This window comes from Nansenia antarctica, assembly GCF_963989245.1.
Source record: "Nansenia antarctica genome assembly, contig: SCAFFOLD_337, whole genome shotgun sequence".
Classification (NCBI taxonomy): domain Eukaryota; kingdom Metazoa; phylum Chordata; class Actinopteri; order Argentiniformes; family Microstomatidae; genus Nansenia; species Nansenia antarctica.
This window is the reverse complement of record NW_027662517.1, coordinates 20001-43048: the sequence shown is the minus strand read 5'-3', so window position 1 is coordinate 43048 and position 23048 is coordinate 20001. Positions and strand designations below refer to the sequence as shown.

Sequence of the window (23048 nt, the reverse complement as noted above, 5' to 3'; positions counted from 1 at the left end):
ATGCTTTGTGTGTGTGTGTGTGTATGTGTGTGTGTCTGTGTGTGTGTCTGTGTCATGCTTGGTGTGTGTGTCTGTGGTGTCTGTGTATGTGTGTGTGTGTGTGTGTGCGTGTGTGTGTGTGTGTGTGTGTGTGTGTGTCTGTGGAGTGTGTGTGTGTCTGTGGCATGCTTGGTGTGTGTGTGTGTGTGTGTCTGTGGTGTCTGTGTGTATGTGTGTGTGTGTCTGTGGCATGCTTGGTGTGTGTGTCTGTGTGTTTTAGAGTACTCCTACCTAGCCCACATCGACGTCATGATCACTTATCAACTAAGCACCACATAGTTTCCATTTAAGTTGACAGCAATGAAACACTCAGACTGTGTCTTTAGGAGTGAAGAGACCAACACTATTACATTTACATCTACATGTTTGGCATTTAGCAGACGCTTTTATCCACTTCCTCTTTGTACACTTCCTTTTCTACTCAGGGCAGCAACAACAGTGTCACATTCAGTTGTCAGTCAGGCTACACAGACAGAGACAGTAGAGTTGTAAAGTAAAGTTAGAACAAAAAGTATTAGAAGATGTCTGAGGTTATCTATGCCAACCGTGACATGGATAAAAAGGTCAGGTTCGACAGAGGGGAGGTGGAGGAGAGGATCGTGGATATCTACGTCAGTGCAGATACCCTCGGACTCCATGACCCCAGCCCTGGGACAGAGGACGCTGCCCCAATGACCGTAGCAAGTGATCAGCTGTCAGGTCCTGAGACCTCAGAGAAGAGACCCTTCAGAGCTGCTGCAGTGTGTCTGGGGCTGCTGTGTGTTCTCCTACTGGCTGGGATCATAGGTCTGAGTGTCCAATCTGACTCCACCAGAGACCAGTTTCAGACCAGGTACAACAACCTGACTGAAGAGAGAAACCAGTTACAGACCAGGTACAACAACCTGACTGAAGAGAGAGACGACCTTCAGAGGAAACTTTGCGAGATAACCCGTTGTGCAGACGGATGGAGGAAGTTTGGCTCCAGCTGCTACTTCCTCTCCACTGAGTATAGAACCTGGGAGGAGAGCAGACAGGACTGCAGAGACAGAGAAGCAGATCTGGTGATCATCAACAGCAGAGAGGAACAGGACTTTATCATTGATTTGAATAAGAGGGTCTGGATTGGTCTGACTGACACAGAGGGGACCTGGAAATGGGTGGATGACACACCTCTGACCACAGCGTACTGGAATACCAATCAGCCAAACAGTTATTATCCGGATGAGGACTGTGTTGAGATACTGGTACATGATTATGGAAGTAAACCTAATCTATGGAATGATCGCCAATGTGCCAGCATGCAGTTCTGTATCTGTGAGAAAGTGTGTTCATAATAGCAATAACATTTTGTCATGTGTGACAGTTTCACACAACTTTGTTTCTCTCTCTGTCTCTCTTGTGGGGGGTGGGGCGCAGGGTTTCGCTAGTGTTAATATTAGGTGTATTCATTTTTAAATGATAATGTTTCAATCTGGGCTGTATGCTAATGTGTTGTTTATGGTGGCTTGTTTGAGGTGGTGGTAGTTTTAAAGTTTAATTTAAATATATTAATTAATATATTTCATACTAATATTAGGTGTGTAAATGTTTAGGTGTCTGGAAAAAAAGCATAAAAAGGATATTTATAATCTGTCTCGTTATTTTTCCTTTTTGTTCATAAATGATAGCTTGATATTTGCTTTTTTAAGATTTTAATACCTTTTACTTTTCATACATCTTGAATTACTTTGTAACCAAGCCGATAGAATGTGGAGTGTGATAACATGTGCCAGAATTTGTTGATTTGTGACTGGATAAGACTCACAAGCCTGGACTTTCCTTTAGAGACGTTAATGGAATACCCCCCTGGTCCCCTGAAACTTGAAACTTGATTTTAATCTGTTGACCTCTTCTCTTTCCCCCAGCTTGTGGCATCTAGGCTTCTAGGCTGGCCCATAATGATTACAATCAGCTCCATCTTACATCTCTGGTCTGTAATCTAATCTCATGCTAATAAACACCACCCTTCAAAGCAAACTGTAGTTTCCTCAGGTTGTTCTCTTTTTACTTAATGATCTACTGTATCTATGGGTGTCACTGCTATTATATGAAGGTGGGACGGGTCCAACACACTTTTAAAAATTAGAGGCTAGTTTTCATGGGTTACTGTAGAGTACACTGGTCTATTATATATATATATATATATATAATATAATATAATATGAGATCTGGGGAACTTCCTCCGGATGAAATTACTAAATGTACCCATCATTTTTCTCATGCTATACAGTATATATGTATTGCCAGATAAAAGTATCAAACCGCCTGTTAAGAGTGACGAGACCAATGTTATTACATTCATATTTAAATTTTTGGCAATTTTATCCAAAGTGACTTACATTAAGTACATTTGTCTAAAGTGACAAAATTATTATTAATTATTAAATTAATTAATTAAAGTAAGTGAATCATCTATGTATCAGTCACCATAAGAAGACATCTATGGTAGGACCCGGCAGTCACCATGCTAGAAGAATCACACCTACCGTAGCACAGACCACCAGGCCCCAACCACATCTTTGTACACTTCCTTTTCTACTCAGGGCAGCAACAACAGTGTCACATTCAGTTGTCAGTCAGGCACACATGTGTCTGTGGTGTGTGTGTGTGTGTGTGGCATGCTTGGTGTGTGTGTGTGTGTGTGTGTTTTAGAGTACTCCTATCTAGCTCACATCGACGTCATGAGCACTTATCAACTAAGCACCATATAGTTTCTATTTAAGTTGACAGCAATGAAACACTCGGCAGTCTAGGACCCGGCAGTCACCATGCTAGAAGAATCACACCTATCGTAGCTCAGACCACCAGGCCCCAACCACATCTTTGTACACTTCCTTTTCTACTGAGGGCAGCAACAACAGTGTCACATTCAGTTGTCAGCCAGGCTACACAGACAGAGACAGTAGAGTTGTAAAGTTAGAACAAAAAGTATTGGAAAGATGTCTGAGGTTATCTATGCCAACTGTGACATGGATAAAAAGGTCAGGTTCGACAGAGGGGAGGTGGAGGAGAGGATCGTGGATATCTACGTCAGTGCAGACACCCTCGGACTCCATGACCCCAGCCCTGGGACAGAGGACGCTGCCCCAATGACCGTAGCAGGTGATCAGCTGTCAGGTACTGAGACTTCAGAGAAGAGACCCTTCAGAGCTGCTGCTGTGTGTCTGGGGCTGCTGTGTGTTCTCCTACTGGCTGGGATCATTGGTCTGAGTGTCCATTTATACTCCACCAGAGACCAGTTACAGACCAGTAACAACGCTCTGACTGAAGAGAGAGACCAGTTACAGACCAGGTACAACAACCTGACTGAAGAGAGAGACCAGTTACAGACCAGGTACAACAACCTGACTGAAGAGAGAGACGACCTTCAGAGGAAACTTTGTGAGAGAACCTGTTGTGTAGACGGATGGAGGAGGTTTGACTGCAGCTGCTACTTCCTCTCCACTGAGACTAGAAGAACCTGGAAGGAGAGCAGACAGGACTGCAGAGACAGAGGAGCAGACCTGGTGATCATCAACAGCAGAGAGGAACAGGACTTTATCATTGATTTGAAAAAGAGGGTCTGGATTGGTCTGACTGACAGAGACACAGAGGGGACCTGGAAATGGGTGGATGACACACCTCTGACCACAGCGTACTGGAATACCAATGAGCCAAACAGTTATTATCCGGATGAGGACTGTGTTGAGATACATGATTATGGAAGTAGACCGAATCAATGGAATGATCGCCAATGTGGCAGCATGCAGTTCTGTATCTGTGAGAAAGTGTGTTCATAATAACAATAACATTTTGTCATGTGTGACAGTTTCACACAACTTTGTTTCTCTCTCTGTCTCTCTTGTGGGGGGCGGGGCGCAGGGTTTCGCTAGTGTTAATATTAGGTGTATTCATTTTTAAATGATAATGTTTCAATCTGGGTTGTATGCTAATGTGTTGTTTATGGTGGCTTGTTTGAGGTGGTGGTGGTAGTTTTAAAGTTTAATTTAAATATATTAATTAATATATTTCATACTAATATTAGGTGTGTAAATGTTTAGGTGTCTGAAAAAAAAAGCATAAAAAAGGTATTTATAATCTGTCTCGTTATTTTTCCTTTTTGTTCATAAATGATAGCTTGATATTTGCTTTTTTAAGATTTTAATACCTTTTACTTTTCATACATCTTGAATTACTTTGTAACCAAGCCGATAGAATGTGGAGTGTGATAACATGTGCCAGAATTTGTTGATTTGTGACTGGTTAAGACTCGCAAGACTTAAAAAAACAAGCCTGGACTTTCCTTTAGAGACGTTAATGGAATACCCCCCTGGTCCCCTGAAACTTGAAACTTGATTTTAATCTGTTGACCTCTCTTCTCTTTCCCCCAGCTTGTGGCATCTAGGCTTCTAGGCTGGCCCATAATGATTACAATCAGCTCCATTTTACATCTCTGGTCTGTAATCTAATCTCATGCTAATAAACACCACCCTTCAAAGCAAACTGTAGTTTCCTCAGGTTGTTCTCTTTTTACTTAATGATCTACTGTATCTATGGGTGTCACTGCTATTATATGAAGGTGGGACGGGTCCAACACACTTTAAAAAATTAGAGGCTAGTTTTCATGGGTTACTGTAGAGTACACTGGTCTATTATATATATATATATATATATAATATAATATAATATGAGATCTGGGGAACTTCCTCCGGATGAAATTACTAAATGTACCCATCATTTTTCTCATGCTATACAGTATATATGTATTGCCAGATAAAAGTATCAAACCGCCTGTTAAGAGTGACGAGACCAATGTTATTACATTCATATTTAAATTTTTGGCAATTTTATCCAAAGCGACTTACATTAAGTACATTTGTCTAAAGTAAGTGAATCATCTATGTATCAGTCACCATAAGAAGACATCTATGGTAGGACCCGGCAGTCACCATGCTAGAAGAATCACACCTACCGTAGCGCAGACCACCAGGCCCCCAACCACATCTTTGTACACTTCCTTTTCTACTGAGGGCAGCAACAACAGTGTCACATGCAGTTGTCAGACAGGCACACATGTGTCTGTAGTGTGTGTGGTGTGTGTGTGTGTGTGTCTGTGGCATGCTTTGTGTGTGTGTGTGTGTGTGTGTGTGTGTGTGTATGTGGCATGCTTGGTGTGTGTGTGTGTGTGTGTGTTTTACCTAGCCCACATCGACGTCATGAGCACTCATCAACTAAGCACCATATAGTTTCCATTTAAGTTGACAGCAATGAAACACTCAGACTGTGTCTTTAGGAGTGAAGAGACCAACACTATTACATTTACATCTACATGTTTGGCATTTAGCAGACGCTTTTATCCAAAGCGACTTACATTAAGTACATTTGTCTAAAGTAAGTGAATCATCTATGTATCAGTCACCATAAGAAGACATCTATGGTAGGACCCGGCAGTCACCATGCTAGAAGAATCACACCTACCGTAGCACAGACCACCAGGCCCCAACCACATCTTTGTACACTTCCTTTTCTACTCAGGGCAGCAACAACAGTGTCACATTCAGTTGTCAGTCAGGCTACACAGACAGAGACAGTAGAGTTGTAAAGTAAAGTTAGAACAAAAAGTATTGGAAAGATGGCCGAGGTTATCTATGCCAACCGTGACATGGAGGTCAGGTTCGACAGAGGGGAGGTGGAGGAGAGGATCGTGGATATCTACGTCAGTGCAGATACCCTCGGACTCCATGACCCCAGCCCTGGGACAGAGGACGCTGCCCCAATGACCGTAGCAGGTGATCAGCTGTCAGGTACGGAGACTTCAGAGAAGAGACCCTTCAGAGCTGCTTCAGTGTGTCTGGGGCTGCTGTGTGTTCTCCTACTGGCTGGGATCATTGGTCTGAGTGTCTATTTATACTCCACCAGAGACCAGTTACAGACCAGTAACAACGCTCTGACTGAAGAGAGAGACCAGTTACAGACCAGTTACAACAACCTGACTGAAGAGAGAGACGACCTTCAGAGGAAACTTCGTGAGAAAACCTGTTGTGCAGACGGATGGAGGAAGTTTGGCTCCAGCTGCTACTTCCTCTCCACTGAGACTGAAACCTGGGAGGAGAGCAGACAGGACTGCAGAGACAGAGGAGCAGACCTGGTGGTCATCAACAGCAGAGAGGAACAGGACTTTATCATTGATTTGAAAGAGAGGGCCTGGATTGGTCTGACTGACAGAGACACAGAGGGGACCTGGAAATGGGTGGATGACACACCTCTGACCACAGCGTACTGGAGTAACAATGAGCCAAACAATGGCGGAGGGGATGAGGACTGTGTTGAGATACATAATGATCAATGGAATGATCTCCAATGTGGCAGCCCACTGTACTGGATCTGTGAGAAAGTGTATTCATAATAGCAATAACATTTTGTCATGTGTGACAGTTTCACACAACTTTGTTTTTCTCTGTCTGTCTGTCTCTCTAATAATAATAAATCATAATTCATTGTATTTATGTAGCGCTTGTCCGGGGCTCAAAGACGCATGTTTAATACCTGTCTCTTGGTTACTGCAATGACTGTGTCTGCGGCTGGGGGAGGGGGTGCGAGGTGGAGGGGGGGAGGGGGTGCGAGGTGGAGCAGGAGGGGGGGAGGGGGCCGGAGGTAGAATACACAGACCAGAGGGGTATAAATAAAGTCCTTTATTGCAGTAAAACTTACAGACTCTCAAGAGCCATGGAAGCCTGGACCCATGCTATTCATCACCAGATGACAGACTCATCATTAAAATATCAAAACATTAATTATATTAAAACAGACAAGCTCACAGTGCAAAGTATGATTAATCACTCATCTCTGCTGCAATCAGACTGGAGTAAAAAGCCTGAAAGAGGCTATTATCATCATTATTATCATCATCATCACCAGGATGGTGGCAACAGGAACAAAGGGGCTAACGAACCCCGTGCTCTCCAAGGGACATTCTAAATCAGCAGAATGTACAGTGCTCCGATTCTATTCGGTTGTTAAGTCTGACGTCACGCGTGACGTTTAGCAATTTCCGGGTCCAAATAAAAGATTCCCCGCACCAGAGTACCAGTCTACTAAAGCGGTAGAATGACAGTTCAATCGTTTTTTAGACTCGGATCTATTCATACAACAAGGGACACAGCACTTTCCCGTTTTTCCCATATTGTCTTTGAGCCTCGGAAAAGCGCTATACAAATATAATGAATTATTACTATTACTGCGGCATTTCGAAGAGAGCGCCTCAGCCAATGTTGGACCCGGAAACACGTCACGACTTAACAACCGAATTCCAGTGTTCATTGGTCATAAATAATCCTAAAATCAGCTAAAAGTGTTTGCTATGAAAGTACATCAGAGATAACAAAAAATAAATAAAAACAACTAAGCGTGCACCTCCAAACTCACTCTCTCCCACTCTCACACACTGACATATAAAACTGTATAAAAATGATATTATAATATTACATATTTCTCTCACACACACTCAACACATCTTGTTGGAGATGACGTAAACATTGGGATCTGGCAGGTGCACAGAGTTCTCCCGGTAGTGTGCTTGTCTGTCTGCGTAACGCTGCCCCCGGTGGACCTCCAGGTAAGGGCGCCAGTCCTCGGCAGGGGAGCACAGTGTCTTGAGGCGCTGCAGAGACAGACAGACAGGCCAGAGGACATGAAGACACACCTCAAATGACAGATCTCTAATGTATAATGTACTGATATTGTGACCGAAGCAACATGCGTCTTAATATGGCGTCCCATTACTTTTGGTCTCTGCCAAACACGCACCACACGCACACGCACGCACACACACACACACACACACACCATCATCTCTATGTCTTTAATGTACCTGTTACCACCTGTAAAACACACACACACACACACACACACCTGCCAGGGGTTCCCCTCTGCTCTGACCAGTTTGTACACAGCCATGATGGGGATCCAGCTGAGGCAGAAGGCGGTCATACACCAGCCCAGGGCCACGCCCCAGGGGGGGAACGGGACGTTGCCATAGGAGGGGGGGGTGTAGGTCACCACGGACCACACCAGGATCACCTACAGCATACACACAGAGAGAGGGGGAGAGGGTTAGAGAGAGAGAGAGGGTTGGGGAGAGAGAGAGAGAGAGAGAGAGAGAGAGAGAGAGAGAGAGAGAGAGAGAGAGAGAGAGAGAGAGGAAGGCCCATTTCCTTCCTGTAAGGTATGAGCCAAGATCTGTGGCGCAGTGAACAATTCTGACTAAAGATAACTTATGTAATCACGGATATGTATAATATGATTGGTTCCCAAGAATAGTGACCTCATGACCAAGGACAGTTCTATAAATATGAGTCCCACCATTGTTGGGGGCTTTTTGCTCCTTGCCTGCTTCTCGCTGCTGTGCTCATGTAAACATTGGCTTAATAAAAGGCCTCTTTGGAGACAATTGATTTAAGCTCTTTGCGCTTTGTAAATTCTACTAAATCTATTAAGAATCAATTATATCCACAACAAGAGGGTTAGAGAGAGAGAGAGGAGAGAAGAGGGTTAGAGAGAGAGAGAGAGAGGGGGTTAGAGAGAGAGAGAGAGAGAGAGAGAGAGAGAGAGAGAGAGAGAGAGGGGGGGTTAGAGAGAGAGAGAGTGATATGGTACAGTAGATGGAGAGATAGAGAGGGTTAGAGAGAGAGAGATAGATTGATGGAGAGGGTTAGAGAGAGAGAGAGAGAGATAGAGAGGGTTAGAGAGAGAGAGATAGATTGATAGAGAGGGTTAGAGAGAGATAGATTGATAGAGGGTTAGAGAGAGAGAGAGAGAGAGAGATAGATTGATAGAGGGTTAGAGAGAGAGAGATAGATTGATAGAGGGTTAGAGAGAGAGAGAGATAGATTGATAGAGAGAGATAGAGAGGGTTAGAGAGAGAGAGATAGATTGATAGAGAGGATTGGAGAGAGAGATAGATTGATAGAGGGTTAGAGAGAGAGAGAGATGATAGAGGGTTAGAGAGAGAGAGATAGATTGATAGAGGGTTAGAGAGAGAGAGAGATAGATTGATAGAGAGGGTTAGAGAGAGAGAGAGATAGATTGATAGAGAGGGTTAGAGAGAGAGAGAGAGAGATTGATAGAGAGGGTTAGAGAGAGAGATAGATTGATAGAGATATGACTCACAAGGATGACGGTGGGAGAGATGAAGAACCAGCAGGCTCTCCACCACAGCCAGAACCAGGCGGTCCGAGTACCTATCATCATCTCTATGTCCTTAATGTACCTGTTACCACCTGGAAAAAAAAAGTTTCAGAATAAAAGTCTGAAAAAAAAAGTTTCAGAATAAAAGTCTGAAAAAAAAGTTTCAGAATAAAAGTCCGTAAAAAAAAGTTTCTGAATAAAAGTCAGAAAAACACATCTGCAGGTACTCATCCATGTTAGGAGCTCTGCATGGTGAGTTTTCAAGACTTCAAAACAGTTGAGAATGAAATTAACATGATTTGTTCTCCCTTAACCTGCAGTGTGGATAATACACCCAGCGACGTTCAGCTCGAACTCATTGACCTGCAGTCTGATACACTACTGGCAGAGCACTTTAAGTCAGTATCACTGCTGGACTTTTACTCTTCTCTCAAAGAGGAGAACTTTCCACACATGAGGAGGCATGCTCAGAGGATGCTAGTTCTCTTTGGATCTACCTACACATGTGAACAAACATTCTCAGTGATCAACAAATCCATCTCACTGATGATCACCTGTCAGCTGTCCTTCACATCTCCACCTCAGACATTCAACCAGACTTCAGTGCACTTGTTCAAGCCCAAGGCAGACTGGACTTTTCTCGCTGAACACAAAAAACACACACACACTTACCATATATGTAGCAGAGGCCAATAAGTTCCAGGAAAGCAGCGATCAACAGAACCCACCCAGTACAGAACTCGTCCATCAGAGTCACCCAGTATATCCCTGCCTAGAGAGAGAGAGAGAGAGAGACAGACAGACAGACAGACAGAGAGAGAGACAGAGAGAGAGACAGACAGAGAGAGAGAGAGAGCCAGAGAGAGGGAGAGACAGACAGAGAGAGAGAGACAGGGAGAGAAAGTTGAGCAGCCTAACAAGGTAAATGTTGACAAAATGGCCGACAGCAACAGCAGAGGAGCTGACATGCATATCTAAGGGGCGCCTACCTGAGTGACACAGGGCAGGCCGAGCAGGAAGAGGACGACACAGGTTGCCACGGAGATGAGGGAGCGTTTTGATTGGAAGGTTTTGGGGAAGGCGTCCTGCAGGCAGGTGGAAATCACCTCTGAGGACGAGATCGCAATAAATAAAATAAATAATAAAATAAAAAAAGTTGCTGTGTGCTGTTAAAGCGTGTTAAATTATGATGGGGCTCTGGATAGGAGAGTAGACGCAAGCATGTCTGCTACAGCAGGTGTGTGTTTGACTCCCAAGAGGTGGGCTGACAGGATGAAATGTGACAGCAGCTCGTGACCTTAGAACCTTATCATTTTTGTAAAAATTGATTTTTTTTTTACATAATCTGACCCATTAGGTGTTTATTAATGCCTGTGTTATGTTTAAAGTGTTGACATTTTTTTGTTAGTAATTAATAAAATACAAAGGTTCCATTTCACAAAACATAATGGAATGTAAAAGCTGTGACGCTCAATATCTCTGAACTACCCTAAACGGAGATAGAACCTTATCATTCTAAACGGAGATAGAACCTTATAATTCTAAGCTCACGAGCTGGTGAAAGCGGGAACAAGACTTTTATTCTGAAAATATATTATATTTATATTCTAATAAAATGTCAACGTTGTTGAAAATCTATGACACACTCGCTAGTTAAGCCAAAATATTGCAGACTCTCCTCTCTCTGTGAAGAAGGAGTCACAGACAGCCAGATTTTACGATACTTTAACATTTTTGGCATTTAGCAGACGCCTTTATCCAAAGCGTCTTACAACAAATACATTTGTCAAAGTAAGTGAATCATCTATCCATCAGTCATCACAAGAACAAGTCATCTATGCTAGGGCCAGTGGCCATTGGCAGTCATAATGCTAGAATAGCATATATATTTTTACATTTACAGAAGAGACACTGTACACAGAGGTAGAGGGGATGAAGAGGTCTTAGGAGGGACAATTAACACTAGAACAGCCATGGCGGGGTCACGGTGACCCTGTGAGTAAAAATAAAAAGTATACCTTTGCACTAGATCAAATTTCAGGCCCCTCCTTTCAAGACTTTTCCTAGATATGTGCGCTCTACCACCCAGTATCCTTGCGTTTTCAAAATCACATCAGGATAAACTAGTATAAAGCTATTTTGCAGCTATTTTTTCTGTGTAGGAGGCAGGCTAATTTACAAGAAGCACCCTCGAGTGATCTTTGTGTATAAGTAGCAGATTTCCATTCTAAAGAGGGTCTATCAGACTAATATTAACTGTAACGGCTGTCCTAGTGTTAAGGTGTAGCCTGAAGAGATGGGTGTCTGCTCCAGCCTTCCCTGTTGGCTGCTTACTGTCCCATGCATGCCTGATGACTTCCTGTGTCTGTCCAAATTTGCATACTGTATGTATGCTAATTTTTTATTATTTTAGTGTGCTTTTGTTGTGCTTAATGTTTATGTGGATGTGTGACGCTGTCCTTTTAACTTTTAACTGATGCTGTGACTGTATGTAAGTGGAGGAGGTGTTGGAGCCTGCCTTGGTTAAATAAAGGTTAAATAAATAAAACAACATAAAAACGTCAGCCTCACCTATCCCTGCAAACTGGGAGTCCAGGCCGAGGGTGAGGAGCATGAAGAAGAACAGGATGGACCAGAGAGGAGAGACGGGCAGCTTAGAGAGGGCGTCTGGGTACGCAATGAACGCCAGCCCAAAACCTACCAGGCACACACACACACACACACACACACACACACACACACACACAGGGAGAGACTGGGAGTTAACACAATACACACAAACACGCGCACACACACACACGAGAGGGGTGGTTTGGCTTTTTTTCTTTTTTTACCAGTGGTATTAATCCAGGGTGATCACACACAAACAGAGAAATACACAATACAAGTAGTTTTATACAAGTATAAAACACACACACACACACACAAAGAGAACACACAAGGGGGGTAATTCCATCCAGGCGGGGCTGCTGACCTGCTTGGGCGACCTCTGACACAGGCTTCTTATAGACGAAAGCCATGTGACCCAGGATGGAGAAGATGGCGAAGCCGGCAAACACACTGGTGGCTGGGAGAGAGATGGAGGAGGACATGTTATACAGTATACTGCAGTGCAAACACACTGGGAGAGACATGGAGGAGGACATGTTATATACTGCTAACACACTGGGAGAGACATGGAGGAGGTCAGGACATGACAGTACCACTCCAGGGTTTGGACACACCTTCTCATTCAATGTTTTTTCTTTATTTATATATTATTGTCTATGTTGTAGAATCATGCTGAAGACCTCGAAACCATGAAAGAACACATGTGGAATAATGTAGTAAACAAAAAAAGTGTTAAACAAACCAGAATAGGTTTTAGATTTTAGATTCTTCAGTTCAAGTAGTCACCTTTTGCTTTTTTAGTGGTTTTAGTGGTCAGCTATATGACCTGACAATTATTTTATTACTTTGATCAACAAACTGGACTGGAAAGGTGTTGGCCCCTAATCATCTGAACCCTCAGGATTCTGACACTGGGACCCACTGGGCCTCTTTAGCTGGTTCTACGTAGTAACCATAGTTACCACAGTTGGTGATGCAGACTGTCAGCGCGTCCTGGAACACGTTGTTGTGGAACTTGTTGTAGGACGCCAGGGCCGTGACTCCGCCCCACGCGATGGAGAGCGAATAGAAGATTTGCGTTGCGGCGTCCTTCCAGACCTGACAGACACACACAGACACACACACACACACACACACACACACACACACACACACACAGGCACACACAACACCACACACACCACATTAGTTAGGATATGTATTCCCTAGTTGCAGGGAGGCAGGATGTGGTTGTGACAGAGGTTAAAGGTTAAAGGTGAGAGGTGAGGCCCTGACTCACTTCTGCCTCAGCCAGTTTGGTGAGGTTGGACTTGGAGCCGATGTAGAACTCTATCCCGTCTTTGGCGCCCTCTAGTGTCACCCCCCGGATCAGCAGGATGAACAGCACCACGTAGGGGAAGGTGGCCGTGAAGTACACCACCTGGGGAGAGAGACTAGCAGAAGTAAGAGAGAGAGAGACTAGCAGGAGTAAGAGAGAGAGACACCACCTGGAGAGAGACTAGCAGGAGTAAGAGAGAGAGACTGGCAGGAGTAAGAGAGAGAGACTGGCAGGAGTAAGAGAGAGAGACTGGCAGGAGTAAGAGAGAGAGACTGGCAGGAGTAAGAGAGAGAGACTGGCAGGAGTAAGAGAGAGAGACTGGCAGGAGTAAGAGAGAGAGACTGGCAGGAGTAAGAGAGAGAGACTGGCAGGAGTAAGAGAGAGAGACTGGCAGGAGTAAGAGAGAGAGACTGGCAGGAGTAAGAGAGAGAGACTGGCAGGAGTAAGAGAGAGAGACTGGCAGGAGTAAGAGAGAGAGAGACTGGCAGGAGTAAGAGAGAGAGACTAGCAGGAGTAAGAGAGAGAGACTAGCAGGAGTAAGAGAGAGAAACTAGCAGGACTAAGAGAGAAAGACTGGAAGGAGTAAGAGAGAGAGACACACGCGTACACGCACACACACACATGCACAGACAGACACGCAGACAGACACACAAAGCCAGACACACACACACACACACACACACACACACACACACACCCACTGCATTATCCATTGTAAACAAGGCCAAACAGAGTGTCACTACTTTCTAATGCAGCTTACAGATCTTCACACGCCTGTTCATATGTATTCATGGAACTGTTTGTGTTTTAATGTAATTTTATGTGAGTCTTTCATGGGTAATAATAATAATTTACATTTATATAGCGCCGTTCACAAACCCAAAGTCGCTTTACAAGGGAATGGGGCAAACAGAACAGAGCCATGTATGTTTTTATCTTGTTTGTCCCCCCCCCTAACGTAAGACAATGTTCCATCATTATGTGATACAAAGCTTTTTGAATCTTGAATCGTACACACACACACACACACACACACACACACACACCACACACAGCTTTTTGAATCTTGAATCGTACTCGTAGGGGAAATGAAATGTGGTGCGGAGAGGAGGGGGAGGGTGGCTAGGGACAGTCACACAGACACACACACACAGACACACACTCTCACACACACACACACAGACACACACAGACACTCTCACACACACACACACACACAGACACACACACACACACACTCACACACACACACACACACACACACACACACACTCACACACACACACACACTCACTCACTTTGCCAGAGGACTTGATGCCCTTGTAGAGCGCGGCGGCGATGAGGATCCAGCCCAGCAGCAGACAGAGGGCCAGGTGCCAGACCACCGGGCCGGTCTCATCCAGACCACTGGAGCGCTGCAGCACCACAAGGCTGGGGGGGGGGGGGAGAGGGGATGGGACAGGGAGAGAGAGGGAGAGAGAGAGGATGGGACAGGGAGAGAGAGGGGGGGGAGAGAGGGACAGAGAGAGACCGAGACAGAGAGGGGGGGGGACAAGGACAGAGAGAGGGAGAGAGAGGGGGGGAGAGAGAGAGAGAGGATGGGACAGGGAGAGAGAGGGAGAGAGAGGAGGGGGGGGGACACAGACATGAGGGGGAGAGAGGGACAGAGAGAGACCGAGACAGAGATGGGGGGGGACAAGGACAGAGAGAGGGAGAGAGAGTAGGGGAGAGAGAGAGAGAGGATGGGACAGGGAGAGAGAGGGAGAGAGAGGAGGGGGGGGGACACAGACATGAGGGGGAGAGAGGGACAGAGAGAGAGAGAGGAGGGGGGGGGACACAGAGATGGGGGGGAGAGAGGGACAGAGAGAGACCGAGACAGAGAGGGGGGGGGACAAGGACAGAGAGAGGGAGAGAGAGGGGGGGAGAGAGAGAGAGAGGATGGAACAGGGAGAGAGAGGGAGAGAGGAGGGGGGGGGGGACACAGACATGAGGGACAGAGAGGGACAGAGAGAGAGAGAGAGAGAGAGACAAAGAGGGGGGGGCAGGGTCAGAGAGAGAGAGAGGGGGGGGGAGAGAGAGAGCGAGAGAGGGGGGAGAGAGAGAGAGAGAGAGTGAGACCACCTTATAGACCACTACACATTTTCAGACTACTGGAGTACTTCAGTGTGTGTGTGTGTGTGTGTGTGTGTGTGTGTGTGTGTGCGTGTGTGTGTGTGTGTGTGTGTGTGTGTGTGTGCGCGCATGTGTGCGTGTGTGTGTGCGTGTGCGTGTGTGTGTGTTGTACCCACTTCCAGTACTGTTCACTGGGGCTCTCTACGGAGCAGGTGTCATTCCCTCCCAGAGTCCAGTTGGTGTTTGAGGAACTCCCGTTGAAAGCAGTCGTGTTAGAATCTGCAGAAGAAGAGTGGGCAGAGAGAGAGAGAGAGGGGGGGGGGAGAGAGAGAGGGAGGGAGGGAGGGAGAGAGAAAGAGAGAGGGGGAAAGAGGGAGAGAGAGGGGGTGAGAGAGAAAGAGAGAGAGGGAGAGAAAGAGAGTGGGAGAGAGAGAGAGCAAGAGAGAAAGCGAGAGAGAGAAAGAGAGAGAGGGTGAAAGAGAGAGGGAGAGAGAGAGAGAGAGAAAGCGAGAGAGAGAAAGAGAGAGAGGGTGAAAGAGAGAGGGGGAGAGAGAGAGAGAGAGAGAGAGAGAGAGAGAGAGAGAGAGAGAGAGAGAGAGAGAGAGAGAGAGAGAGAGAGAGAGAATGTGTGTGACTGGGGGAGCACTTGAGATTGGATCTTTACAGTTGTGGTTTCTAAAGTAAACATGGCTTGTGTCCTCCTCCTTCTCTCGGCCAGCGGTGCGGTGTTAACGGGTTAAAGGAGGACCTCCTCCTTCAGTGGAGGGAGACATTTTTCTTTTCATTTCTATTATTATCTTTATCTTTGTGATAATGGGAAAGTCCACCCCGAGATTTAAAAACTTCCAGGTCGCCTACAGATTAGTATTCAGTAATGGTACAACAGCAGTAACATTATACCGTCGCTGTAGCACGCTTGCGGGGGTGGAGTGTGTGGGGGGGGGAAGGCTTTAAAATGCAATTCAGATCATTCCTTTCCAGACTGGCTCATCCAGTCCTGTGCATCTGAACGTCCCAGCAAATAATAGGCTATTAGATTACGATCACGTCTCTTCACTACACTGGCTCCACGCTGGTGGAATGAGCTTCCCACGGCTGTCAGAACTGCAGAGTCACTACCCATCTTCCGTCGGAGACTGAAGACCTCCATCTCTTCAGATTACACCTTAACTGCTCCTCCTGAGACATCCACTACCCCCCAGCACTGCGTCTCCTGAGACACCCGCTTTTCCCCTTTACTGTGTCCCCTATGGCTTCTACTGCCCCCCTTGTACTGTTTCTCTGTTTCTCCAGTGTCTATATATTCAAAAAGAAAAGAAAAAAATAATTGTTCCTTCTATCACTGAGACTGCCAATGGCCCCGGGCCTGAGCTAGATTACTCTTCCTGCTACGACTGGTGGATTGATGATTCACTTGCTTAGTCAAATGTATTGATTGTAAGTCGCTTTGGAATAAGGCGTCTGCTAAATGCCAAAAATGTAAATGTAAATGTAGATTACACTCACAAAACACATGACAAACCACAGTTAAAACAGTAAATAATAATAACAATAATAATAATAACAACAATAACACTAATTATAATAATATTAACAACAACAACGAATTGAGTTTTACTGCAGTCGATGCCTTGGCTCCACGGCAGAGGCGATTGGAAGGAGGCGAACATGTAGTACAGGCTGTAGGCGATGATCACGTTGTAGTAGATGGCCACCAACGTGCTCACCAACACCATGGCCATCCCCACACCTGGGGAGGTAAGAGGGGAGGGGAGGGAGGAGGGGAGGGAGGGAGGGAAGAGGGGAGGAGGGGAGGGAGGAGAGAGGAGAGGAGGGAGGGGAGAAGGAGGGAAGAGAGGAGGGGAGGAGATAGGGGAGGAGGGGAGAGGGAGGGAAGAGAGGAGGGGAGGACAGAGGGAGGAGGGAGGAGAGAGGGAAGAGAGGAGAGTAAGAGAGGAGAGGAGGGAAGAGAGGAGAGAGGAGAGTGAGGGGCGTAAGAGAGGAGAGGAGAGAGGAGAGGGGAGGAGGGGAGGAGAGAGGGAAGAGAGGAGAGAGGAGAGTAAGAGAGGAGAGGAGAGAAGAGAGGGGAGGAGGGGAGAAGAGAGGGAAGAGAGGAGAGAGGAGAGTGGGGGGTGTAAGAGAGGAGAGGAAGGAGGAGAGAGGAGAGGGTTAAGGTTGTTTTGTACATGCCAATACAAGATAAGAGGCATTTTTACTTCATTCAGTACAGGAGATCTATTGAAATTCCTGTTAAGAAAATAACCATTTCATTTTCCAAGTCATGAATTGGGGTTTTGGATCAATTCCTAAGTAAACCGAATTGGATTGAAATCTAACCAACCCTGACACCAATACCACTTTAATGACAAGGGATGTTTGTAGAAAAACTTCCTGTTACTTCCTGTTATGTAACACATTAGGTCATGTTCTCACATGAAAGTCCGAATCGAGACCCGGAGCAAGTGGATGACTTCGCAACATTGTTGCATAAATTATTTCTCTGATTTGCGTTCTTACAGCCCTTCATGTAAACGAAGTAACATACGCAATCGAAGCAACAGACGTGGTAGTTGATTGGTCAGAATTTTTTTTAATTGCCCATTGTCCAGCTCTTATCCAGATCAACCCGCATGCGCTGTTGTTTTCCTATGGACTGCCTCGAGCAGCGTTCTCACCAAAAGCGAGGCGAAGCAAAGTGATGGATGCGTCGTTCCTAACCGAAGCGAAAACACCCTTTTCAAGCGGAGCATCCGAGGGTTCTTTGCTGCGGGAGCGACTTCGAATGCGCGTTCTCACGGCTCCAAACGACGCAGAGCAAAGCGAACTTTATCCTAAACTCCGTTTCAAGTGAAGCAAAATGTTCTAGTGAGAACACCCCCTTAGTTTCTTAGGTTTTTATCTGTTAAGTCCCACTGACAAAGTTTTTAAAAATCTCTAACCTAAGAGAGCCATGCCCAAGAACACAGGATAGTCAAATCAAATCAAATAAAATGTTATCTGTATAGCATACATTATTGTATATATTATTTGTGTATTTCTCACAAAATGTGACCCAATGCACTTCACAAAGAGCAAAGAAGATAAAGCAACAACTAAGATGGACATTTAAAAGGCAAGATTGAATAAGTAGGTACACTATCCTGTGTTAAATAAACAATAAAAAGATTTCTTCAAACCAAAAAATACTGCAGGCATGGAGTATTATACCAGAGATATTTATCTCTAATAATATATATTTTATTATTATATAATATACTTTACATATACGATATTTTCTCTTATACAGAATCAAAAGCTAATTCATGACTCAAACATTTACCCACAATCCCTCACTCTCCAGGCTCTATGACGTGTGAGGTGTATTGAAACAGTATTGAATACTAAAGCTCCATTGGACAATTCCAGTGAAGGAGTGATGCGTGCGCTGGCATGTCAACTAAACTGGTAGTACTGGAAAACACAGAGCTTTAACTCAACTAAACATGAAAGCAGTACTGGTAGCACTGGCGGACTCAAGGGGGGGGGGGGGCAGGGGGGGGCGACCGCCCCTCCTGGTGCCCCCACGGTTGAAAAACGTCTGTCTTAAGTGCCCTTTTGAGTGGCAAAAATGCCCTTTTGTGTGGCGAAAATGAGAGGACGTGCCCTATCGGTGCCCCTCCAATGGTCTAAACCTGACCATGTGCCCCCACAGTTGAAAAACGTTGCACTAAAGCGCCCCTTTGAGTGGCAAAATTAGAGGATGTGCCCTATTGGCTGCCCTTCCAATGGTCTAAACTTGACAATGTGCACTGATGGGGTCCCATGTTGTGCAGTAGGTGCCCTTTTTTTTCTTTTCGCCCCCCCCTGCCCTTCAAACAGCCTGAGTCCACCACTGACTGGTAGTACTGGAAAAAACAACGAGCTTTAACACATTTACATTCACTGACATGAAAAACACATCGAGAGCGTTTTATGACACCCCGTAAAGACCACTGAAGCACACCCAAAGACAACCGATGACCTCACATGTACCGTATACAAATAATAAAACAATCCAGATGAATGTACAGTTCTTTTAGAGACAGTTCTTTTTTTACCAACCATTAGGGACCCCATGTCAACATCTTACCAAAAAGTCAATAGGGGAAGTGCACTATAAATTCTCAGTAGCTGTGTTGGTGGTCCATAAAGCATGCCGAGACCCTCCCCCAGCAAACCAGCGGACCGGACCCTTCCTAAACACCGATACCAGATAAGAGGCACGTTAACTTCACCCAAATGGAGAGATTGGTAATCTGTAGGGAGAAGGGTCCATCCGTGCTGCATGGAATCTGCTCCTCCTGAGACATCTACTACCCCCCAGCACTGTGTCTCCTGAGACATCTACTACCCCCCAGCACTGTGTCTCCTGAGACATCTACTACCCCCCAGCACTGTGTCTCCTGAGACATCTACTAAACTGTACTGTGTCTCCTGAGACATCTACTACCGCCCAGCACTGTGTCTCCTGAGACATCTACTACCCCCCCAGCACTGTGTCTCCTGAGACATCTACTACCCCCCCAGCACTGTGTTTCCTGAGACATCTACTACCCCCCAGCACTGTGTCTCCTGAGACATCTACTACCCCCCCAGCACTGTGTCTCCTGAGACATCTACTACCCCCCAGCACTGTGTCTCCTGAGACATCTACTACCCCCCAGCACTGTGTCTCCTGAGACATCTACTACCCCCCAGCACTGTGTCTCCTGAGACATCTACTACCCCCCAGCACTGTGTCTCCTGAGACATCTACTACCCCCCAGCACTGTGTCTCCTGAGACATCTACTACCCCCCCAGCACTGTGTCTCCTGAGACATCTACTACCCCCCAGCACTGTGTCTCCTGAGACATCTACTACCCCCCAGCACTGTGTCTCCTGAGACATCTACTACCCCCCAGCACTGTGTCTCTTGAGACATCTACTACCCCCCTGTACTGTGTTTCCTGAGACATCTACTACCCCCCAGCACTGTGTCTCCTGAGACATCTATTACCCCCCCAGCACTGTGTCTCTTGAGACATCTACTACCCCCCTGTACTGTGTCTCCTGAGACATCTACTACCCCCCAGCACTGTGTCTCCTGAGACATCTACTACCCCCCTGTACTGTCCCTCCTGAGACATCTACTACCCCCCTGTACTGTTTCTCCTGAGACATCTACTACCCCCCTGTACTGTGTCCGAGACATCTGTACTGTTTCTCCTGAGACATCTACTAAACTGTACTGTGTCTCCTGAGACATCTACTACCCCCCTGTACTGTCCCTCCTGAGACATCTACTAACCCCCAGCACTGTGTCTCCTGAGACATCTACTACCCCCCTGTACTGTGTCTCCTGAGACATCTACTACCCCCCAGCACGGTGTCTCCTGAGACAGCTACTACCCCCCCAGCACTGTGTCTCCTGAGACATCTACTACCCCCCAGTACTGTGTCTCCTGAGACATCTACTACCCCCCTGTACTGTGTCCGAGACATCTGTACTGTGTCTCCTGAGACACCTGCTTCCCCCTATACTGTGTCTCCTAAGATTTCTACTTCTCCCCTTGTACTGTTTCTCCAGTGTCTATACATTTATTTATTTATTTGAAAACTTCTATCATGACGACTGCCAATGGCCCCTGGCCTGAGCTAGATTACTCTTCCTGCTACGACTGGTGGATTGATGGTTCGCTTGCTTAGTCAAATGTATCGATTGTAAGTCGCTTTGGAATAAGGTGTCTGCTAGATGCCAGAAATGTAAATGTCCTTCACCCCAATGGAGAGATGGGTAATCTGTAGGGAGAAGGAAGGGTACATCTGGAAACTTCTACCTGGAGAGCTCTGTCGTGGGCCTCTGAACTGGGTAATTGACACTTTGATTTACTAGACAGGGTCTAGGTTATATAGTTAACTAGTTAACTATTAGTCCAGCTCCGTGAAGTCTGAAGTCTCTCTCTAAAGTCAATAACTTTTAAACGCACCTTTTGTTTTCGTGGATTTTTTTCCACAGAAGAAGAAGTGACAGGCTTACCCTGCAGTATCGGCACCGCCCTCCACACGTTGATGGGGCCTTGGCTGCAGAACTGACCGAAGGCGGTTTCCAGGAAGAAGAGGGGGATGCCAACTACAGCCAACATGATGACATAGGGGATGAGGAAGGCACCTAGAGAGAGAGAGAGAGAGAGAGAGAGAAAGACAGAGGGGGGGGGGGGGACACAGAGAGGGGGGGGACAGAGACAGAGAGAGAGAGGGGTGGAGAGGGAGAGAGAGAGAGAGCGAGAGAGAGAGGGGGGGACAGGGACAGGGACAGGGACAGAGAGAGAGAGAGAGAGGGGGGGGACAGGGACAGAGATAGAGAGAGAGAGGGGGGAGAGGGAGAGAGAGAGAGTGGGAGAGAGAGAGTTGGTGCTTTATGCATCCCTGATATTATTATAAAGTCTCCTGGGGGGGGGGGGGGGGTGTTTGTTGGTGGGGGGGGGGGGGGGGGGTTTGTTGGTACGTCACCGGCTTACACAAGTGGAAAGTAAGAGAGTAAAAATGATTAGGCTTCGATTCCTGACATTGCACTAAACGAGACAATAAGGCATACAAATAAGATTATTCACAATTAGCAGTATCTTGCAATTAGTATACTAATAAGGCACAATTCACGTATCTGTCTGAAGCATTGTGCATTACGATCAATCCCACAGTGGAAGGATCAGATGACAGTTGGTCATCGCTCACCCCCTCCATTCTTGTACGCCAGATAAGGAAACCTCCACACGTTGCCGAGGCCGACAGCGTAGCCAATCATAGACAGCATGTATTCTCTCTTGTTGGTCCAGTTTTCCCGGTCAGCGTTCTCATCACCGGGGGCAACAGGGGGGTCCCGCGGCTCACAGTCATCCTTATAAACCTGCAACAAAGACACACACACACACACACAGACTTTATAATAATATCAGGGATGCATAAAGCACCATCTCTCCACAGACATTCTCCCAAAACCCAAAGAGCATACCAGCATGTTTTTTCATTTAATCTTCATTTTTACCCAGATTAGATAAGGTTATGTTCTTCTTTATACCAAAAGAAAATAGCCTTCACTGTTAGCACCAAAAAACAGACTTTGAAAAAATAAATAAATAGAAATGCCTGTCATGTGCAAACACACACAGAGACCCCAGTCTAACCCCAACCCCAACCCTAGTTAGGCTCAGAGACCGCCTCTGCAAAATGTAAATTATTTATTGTCTGAAGCCGACGTGGGAAAACCCCTCAGAATCTATGTTAGGGACACCAGACCAGACCAGGGCCCAGATGTTCAGAACTTTTAATCTGGATCAGAATGAACCCGATTCTTTTTTCCATCTGACCCTGGATAGCAGAAAGAGAATCAGGATCGTCCTGATCCAGATTAAAAGCTTTGAACAACTGGGCCCTGATGTTAGTGAGCTTTTTAACGATGAAGACAATTCCCTTGATGTTCTTATTGTGTAAATGTCAAATGTATGGAATCATCATAGGCTACATCATGTACAATAAGTGAATGTAGCCAATTCAATTTGATTAATTCCATTAACGATTGGATAACGGAATAACCCGTTTTAATAACTATTTTATATGAACTGAATCGATATCAGTAAAAACACTACAAGTATTTGATTGGTCTAACTAGCCTACCGTATATACTAAGTTGTTAACTTTATTTTCCTCACTCCTTGTAAGACAGAGACATGTGAACAGACAGCAAGGACCCCAATTGAAATAAGCCAGTGGCTTTCTTGGGTTTTTAT

The 23048-nt window shown here is 45.8% G+C and overlaps 2 protein-coding genes across 2 annotated transcripts in view; one reads left to right on the top strand and one right to left on the bottom strand.

Annotated features, from left to right (window-relative positions):
* Positions 1 to 560: 560 nt before the first annotated feature.
* On the top strand, positions 561 to 4444 carry LOC308175581 (uncharacterized protein; the record flags this gene model as incomplete). The annotated part of the gene is made up of 3 exons (XM_080551221.1): positions 561 to 937; positions 3293 to 3765; positions 4431 to 4444. The coding sequence occupies 3 exons, from the start codon at positions 561 to 563 to the stop codon at positions 4442 to 4444; spliced, it is 864 nt and encodes a 287-aa protein (XP_080407347.1).
* A 3099-nt stretch (positions 4445 to 7543) lies between these two features.
* LOC308175580 (sodium- and chloride-dependent neutral and basic amino acid transporter B(0+)-like) overlaps positions 7544 to 23048 on the bottom strand; it is a gene marked incomplete at both ends in the record, with an annotated part of 16517 nt that continues 1012 nt past the window's right edge. Inside the window, 14 exons of the mRNA XM_080551220.1 lie at positions 7544 to 7699; positions 7951 to 8118; positions 9208 to 9317; positions 9898 to 9997; positions 10215 to 10333; positions 11797 to 11922; positions 12200 to 12292; positions 12798 to 12933; positions 13115 to 13255; positions 14452 to 14584; positions 15442 to 15544; positions 16884 to 17015; positions 21302 to 21433; positions 21997 to 22168. Of these exons, the coding sequence (XP_080407346.1) occupies positions 7544 to 7699; positions 7951 to 8118; positions 9208 to 9317; positions 9898 to 9997; positions 10215 to 10333; positions 11797 to 11922; positions 12200 to 12292; positions 12798 to 12933; positions 13115 to 13255; positions 14452 to 14584; positions 15442 to 15544; positions 16884 to 17015; positions 21302 to 21433; positions 21997 to 22168 (1821 nt within the window). The remainder of the gene's footprint in view (positions 7700 to 7950; positions 8119 to 9207; positions 9318 to 9897; positions 9998 to 10214; positions 10334 to 11796; positions 11923 to 12199; positions 12293 to 12797; positions 12934 to 13114; positions 13256 to 14451; positions 14585 to 15441; positions 15545 to 16883; positions 17016 to 21301; positions 21434 to 21996; positions 22169 to 23048) is intronic.